The sequence below is a fragment of the Giraffa tippelskirchi genome, chromosome 8 (assembly GCF_054371585.1).
Source record: "Giraffa tippelskirchi isolate mGirTip1 chromosome 8, T2T-mGirTip1v1.2.pri, whole genome shotgun sequence".
In the NCBI taxonomy this organism is placed as follows: Eukaryota; Metazoa; Chordata; class Mammalia; order Artiodactyla; family Giraffidae; genus Giraffa; species Giraffa tippelskirchi.
Window position 1 is genome coordinate 124634706 of NC_137282.1, and position 6221 is coordinate 124640926.

A 6221-nucleotide genomic window follows, 5' to 3' on the forward strand; every position below is an offset into this window, starting at 1 on the left:
GAAAGGGTGTTTTCCTTCCAAATCCAGTGGACGAGCCGTGCACATTTCTGGGGCCTCTCTGGGGGGGGGGGGATCCAAGTTCTGTCCACCTTCTCCCCTGAGTGGCCTGTCACTGGGCTGCTGGAGAAAAGCAAAGGAGGTTTGCTGCTCAGAAGGGTCAGCAGATCTGTTTATGAAACCACCTTGTGAATCTGTCTGCAGGTCTGAGGAAGGAGGGGAGGTCTGGCCAGGTTTGCCTCCAGCTTTCTGTGTTGCCTGGGGCTAGGAATTTAACCTCCTTGCCCCCAAACAACACTTCCTCCTCCCTCTCCTCTCTTCCTGGGGACTAGGAGAAGAAATTAGTAGTTGTTTGTCAGATAAGACCTAGCTTTGCACCAGTGACTCAGGCTGACCTTGACTCAGGCAATGCCAAATGGGGCTGAAGACTTCGGTTGGCAGAATGAATGGGGGGGGGTGGAAATTGCAGGTTTTTGTGGCCAGTCTGCCCCAGGATTTCCTTCAGAGTCACCACCCAGCTTCGGGGGCGTCTGGGGAGGGAAGGAATGGATCTCTGCAGGGGGAGGCTTGAGGCCGTTGTCACTCGTAATCCCCTGCCAGGCAGCCGTTAGGGGAAGGGGTCTGGGGCCTGGAGATGCCCCTGGCTGGGGAATGGGGCTCCCCGCCTGCGACGGCTGTTTGAGCCCCGCCTCCGCGTACACCACCGCCCCTTCCCCGCGCCCCCCCGCGCCCCCCCGCGCCCCCCCGCCCCGCGTGACTAGGCTTCCCTCGGAGATGGGGTGGGGTGGGGGTGCTTGCAGGAGAAGACAGCTTCTGGTTCTCAAGGGCAAAGCAGAAAAACAAATGACAGCCCCCTGAAATCCTGCTGGGCTGCGCTGCAGGAGATCAACCCGGAGACGCCCGCCCGCCCCGTACCCCGTACCCAGTACCGTTCCGGGAGGATGGCAGCACCCTCCCGCAGCAGCCCTTCCAGGGTGGCCTGGCACTTTTCCAGCTGCCTGGAGTTCATCCTCATTCCAATTCCCACAGGAGCAGTCAGCTGTGAAATAAGGCAGCGTTCACAAGAAGGGAGCGCAAGCCGTTAATCCCTGGGTGCCTACAGGTGGCGGGCTGGACTGCGAGGACCACCGCCCCCCACTCCTCCCCATCCTGGCGTGGGTGGGAGGGGTCTGCTGGGAATTCTGGCCCCTCCCCTCAACCTCACCTGGGGCCGGAACCTGAGACCAGCCCGGAGGCAGGAGGGAGGATCAGCTCGCCTCCCCTGATGGGGAGTCTGGAGAAGCAAATGCCCTTCCCCTTCTCCTGAATGATAATAGCTAACACGTGGGAGTCTTATTAGGTGCCAGGTGTCCGCCTCTCAATAATCCCATGAGGTAGAGGCTATTAGAGTTCCCATTCTGCAGATGAGGAAACTGAGGACAAACAGCAGTTGAGTCACTTGCTCAGGGCCATACAAGGCTCCCAGTAGCAGAGGGAGAGGTGCACCCAGGGGGCCTGGTGCCAGGGTCCATGCGGGGACCCCTAGGCCACCCTTGGGTGGAGGAGCTGTCTGGAGGCTCTCCACCCAGAGGGGTGGGGGTGGGTCAGAGCCAGGGGGAGCCAGCTGATCTCACCAGCACCCCCAGAGCTTCCCAGTTCTGTGGTCTTGCTGCACAAGCCAGCGGGCAGACTCGCAGACCCCTTGACCTGGAGAGCCGTAGTGGAGGAGTCCCAGGCCCACTCCTGCCCCTCCTACCCAGCTCACTGGGGGTGGGAAATGGGCTCAGGAGGCCTGGGGGACAGCCTTAGGGGTGGCTTTGCAGACTCAGGCTTCCAGCCCTGCGTGCCGGCCCCGTGCTGTGGGAACCGTCTTTTCTTACTTTAAAACGAAGAGGCTGGACTGGATGACCCAGAATGGATCTCATGGTTCTGGTGGAAGGAGAGGGGGCAAGAGGTACCCACTCCAGCTTGGAACCGTCAGCAGCCTCCCAGGCATCTTGCCCAGCCTCCCAGGCCCTGCTGGCCTCTTTGCCCCTCAGACCCTCCTGGGCCTCTAGGGCCTCAGAGCGGGGCCTCTGCACTTGCTCTTCCTTCTTCCAGGATGTTCTTGCTCTAGCTGTTTGCATGGGTGGCCCCTTCTTACCTTCCAAGTTTCAAATCAGGTGCCACCTCCTCTCCCTGGGGAGAGAATGGGGGAGAGGCCTCCCCTCCCCTCCCCCGCCAGCCCCACCGCCTAGCCTGCCTCTTTATTTGGTGCCTGAAATGATTTCTTGTCTCATCATGATGGAGCTGGTCACCTGAGTGTCTAGTTCACAGAACATTCTGTGATGCCCAGGGGACCATCCCCCACTGGGTTTCTCTGCACCCCCTACCCCCGCCCCGTGTCTTCTGCTCCCCTTGGTAACTTCCTGTGTTTCTTCCCAGGGCACCTCGGGGTCCACAGGACCCACCTCCTCTGACCTCTGCTGTACACTCAGAGATTTCTTTTGCCCCTTGTACCTCTCCTTTTCCTATGGGCCAAGCACAAAATCGTGTAAAACTCACCCTCTCTCAACCACTCATAGCCCTTTGGGGTTTCTATTCGGAGTGCTAAGGGGCCTGACCCTCCCCCCCAGGCCAAAAGAACTCCCTTTCCCAGGCACCTCTCTCCCAAGGTGTCTCAGACACCCGATGACTTCACACAGTCCTCGGATTTGCCCACCACCAAGTCAACCCAAAGAGGAATCCTTCCTTTGTAGTTCAAACATTATACCCAGGTTGTTAATGTTAATTAAGTTAAGATGTTAAAAATAATGGCCGCCCTTCCTGCATATTAAGTATGAAAATGTGTTTTTCATAGCAAAGAGCCTATAAAAAAAAGATGGCAAGACGGCCCAGCCTGTGAGGGCGCCATGGGGTGGCCCAGAAACTGGAGTCCCTGGGAGGTGATTTATAAGACGCAAGACAAGGAGATGAATTATGGAAAAAGGAGTTTGCAGCTTCTTCATAAAAATCCCGGTGCCTGGCAATTACGAGGAGGAAACCACAGAGCAGATAAATGCCAAGCACCCTCTCACTGCCATTTTGCCAGTTCGTGTAGCACCGAGTTTGGCTGTTCCTGTCCAGCCTCTCATCTTGCCGGGCATCCCGCTTGCCAGGCCCCCGGGCACTGAGGTCAGACACAGCCCGCTTCTTTGGTTTCTCTGAGAACGTTCTGGGGGTTCAGCTCTGGGCCTGCCCCGAGCAGTGGTGATTCTGGGACAGCTGGTCATCTTTTCCGCGAGGGAACCGAGTGGTAGGTGGGAGGAGGCAGGTTTAGGGAATCTGCTGCATCTCTTTGCAGCCCGCTGTGTTTTCTCCTCCTCTGAAGGGGAGCTGGGTCCAGCCTGGCCCCTGTAAAGGATGCCTGCCCGGACAGAGCTTGTCGATGCAGAGGCTGCACCTCAGGACCGTGTGACCCCTCAGAGCACTGACTTGTGTATGGGTCCCTGTTGGAGCCTTGGTCTCAGACACATGGGACACAAAAGTCCCATCCCTTCATCTCACTGAAAAAGTCACTGGGCCGGTGTTGGGGGTGGGGTGGGCGGGCGGGGACATTTCTAGTGGTCCAGTGGTTAAACTTCACCTTCCAATGCAGGCGGTATAGGTTCGATTCCTGGTCAGGAAGCTAAGATCCCACATGCCTTGTGGCCCATAAAACAATGTTGTAACAAATCAATAAAAACTTTGAAAATGGTCCACATAAAAAAAATCTAGAAAAAAAACAAATTAAGAGAAACAGGGAATTCCCTGGTGGTCCAGTGGTTAGGACTCTGCCCTGTCATTGCCGAGGGCCTGGGTTCAATCCCTGGTCAGGGAACTAAGGTTCCACAAGCCGTGCTGCTGCTGCTAAGTCGCTTCAGTCATGTCCAGCTCTGTGCGACCCCATAGACGGCAGCCCACCAGGCTCCCCCGTCCCTGGGATTCTCCAGGCAAGAACACTGGAGTGGGTTGCCATTTCCTTCTCCAATGCATGAAAGTGAAAAGTGAAAGGGAAGTCACTCAGTCGTGTCCAACTCCTAGCGACCCCATGGACTGCAGCCTACCAGGCTTCTCCGTCCATGGGATTTTCCAGGCAAGAGTACTGGAGTGGGTTGGCATTGCCTTCTCCGACAAGCTGTGCAGCACGGCCAATAAAAAGAAAAGAGATGGAGAGACAAAGGTGGAAAGGCACTCAGAACTCCGTGACATCTAAGGTAAAAGGCCCAGGGAGGCGGGTCCAGCAGCCCAGTTTTCCACAGGCCCCACTGCCTAGGTTCCACTAAGCCTGCCCTGTTTTCTTCTGGGCTCTAAAGGGAAGGAGGCTTTGGCCGCCAGTCCCTGGAAAGGCACCTTCTTTCCCGCTCGATCATTTGTGCCCACCTGTCCCTCCACCCTTCTCTGTCGGGTCCCCCAGAGCAGGTTCCCCTCTTCTTCACCAGCCTACCGTGTTTTCTGCTCCCCTGAACTCGGTGCATACTGTCAGCATCACTTCTGGACAATTAATCACGTCCTGTCTTGTGACATCTCCCAGCTTTGTTTTCTATCATGAGTGAATTTTTCATGTTGATGCCTTGGCTCCCGAGCCAGCTCCTTGAGGATGGGAGGTTCTGAGATTTCCTTGTGTGTCCGACCTCTCACCCGGGGTGGCCCTCTGTGCTGCAGAGATGGTCTGCAAATACTTATTGGCTTGTTAATTGAAGACTTCCCCCGAAAGGATGGGCAGGGGTAGGAAAAGATGTCACCTGTGGAAGCCACTGACACCTTTGTGGTACTGGTGAAGGAGCCAAGGTGCTGGGGGGATGGTTGGACCCTGGGTTATCTGGAGTCCTTCACGCTCACCTCAGTATCTCTGGCATATCTGATGAAACGTGGGTTTACGGAAGGGATGCTTGTTGTTGAGCAGGCTTGTGGGTCACCTTGGCCACACTGGGGAGGCGGGCAGCCTGGGAATATCTTACCTGCATTCTCTGGACTTCACCATAGGTGAAGATGGGAACAAAGGCTTCCGTCTGGGAGGCCAGCATGGCAGCTGCGTGCACTATCAGCAGGACAGCCGTGGCCTTGTGGGACAGCATTCTGGAGCTGGACAATGACAGGGAGCCCCTGTCACCCGGTGTAGGGCTCAGGGCCAGACCACTGCATCGGAGGCAGGAGCCCTCAGCTCTGGTCCATGCCCCACCTGGGGCTGTGTGACCTTGAGCAAGCTGCTTACCCTCTCTGGATTTGGGCCTGGTGTGGGGCTGTATCAGAGGAGCTCAGAGCCCCTTCTCTACCCCAAGCTCCCGAGAGAGGCCGCCCTGCCCCCTGCCCACACCGGAAAAGTATCATTCCACTTGTTGGCCCTTCCCTTTGTTACTGGGGAGGTCTTCTGGGGTCAGCTGGGCTAATGAAGCAGGAGCAACCCCATATTGCAGATACAAAACTCTTAGATTATCAGCAGAAGCAAGCCCCAAGATCCAGAGAGCCCTGCCTGCTCCCTGAGCCATTTAGGATAAGAGGGGTGGATCCAGGCCCATCCGGTCCTGCCTGGTGGTACCAGGCCAAGACCCCAGGTCTAGAGAGGAAGGGGTGGAGACCCTCTGCCCAGGCGGAGCAGAGCCGGATGGAAAACTTCAGCTTGGAGCAGCACAGAAGAGCAGGGCAGGGTCCTGCCCCTCCAGCCAGCACTGGCTCTGAAACAAGCGCCTCCCCAGCTCCAGCAAGTCTAGCTGCCTGCTGGCCGCCATCCAGAAACAACCTCTTTCCTGTAACACCGCCCCCCCCATACCCAGTGCCACCAGTGCTGGCAAGGTGCCAGCATAAGAGCGTGTGGCCGGTCCACATCCCAGAAGTGGGTGTGTCGGGAATGGCTGGCGGGACCAAGACGGCCAGGGAACAGGTGGGCGTTGGGACCACCAGCGTGCAGAGCTGAGAAAGGGGCGGGGTCAGAATGGTGCTGTGGCCGGGGGCGTGGCCTGCGGGGCGCCAGCCTGGCTGATTCCTTACACTAGCACAAGGCGTCCCATTTCAGCCTGTCTCCACACACTCCTCACACCCGCCTGGGAGCAGGTGTGACCCGGGGAGGGGAGGAGACCTGCGGAGGTGAAGGGACCCATTTGAAATCAGTAGGGGCTAGAGGCTGGCCCTTCTGAGGCCTGGTGCACGTGGCCTCTGGCCACAGAAGAGGGAGATGGGGACTGCAGGGGACAGGACTCCGGAGGGGGGAGGGAGGCCGGGGGCAGCCTCTGCTGCAGCAGGGGTGGGGG

The 6221-nt window shown here is 57.8% G+C and overlaps 1 protein-coding gene and 1 non-coding gene across 2 annotated transcripts; one reads left to right on the top strand and one right to left on the bottom strand.

Moving 5' to 3' along the window:
- Nucleotides 1-576: 576 nt before the first annotated feature.
- On the bottom strand, nucleotides 577-5796 carry MLN (motilin). Its single transcript, XM_081524257.1, has 5 exons — nucleotides 5744-5796; nucleotides 4935-5058; nucleotides 2349-2486; nucleotides 913-1036; nucleotides 577-590 (listed from the first exon to the last, which is right to left on the bottom strand). Exons 2-5 carry the CDS (start codon nucleotides 5049-5051, stop codon nucleotides 577-579), a joined length of 393 nt encoding a protein of 130 aa, XP_081380383.1. The 5' UTR covers nucleotides 5052-5058; nucleotides 5744-5796.
- TRNAD-GUC (transfer RNA aspartic acid (anticodon GUC)) lies at nucleotides 3742-3814 on the top strand. Its single transcript has one exon. It is a non-coding gene; the product is annotated as a tRNA-Asp (tRNA).
- Nucleotides 5797-6221: the final 425 nt, after the last annotated feature.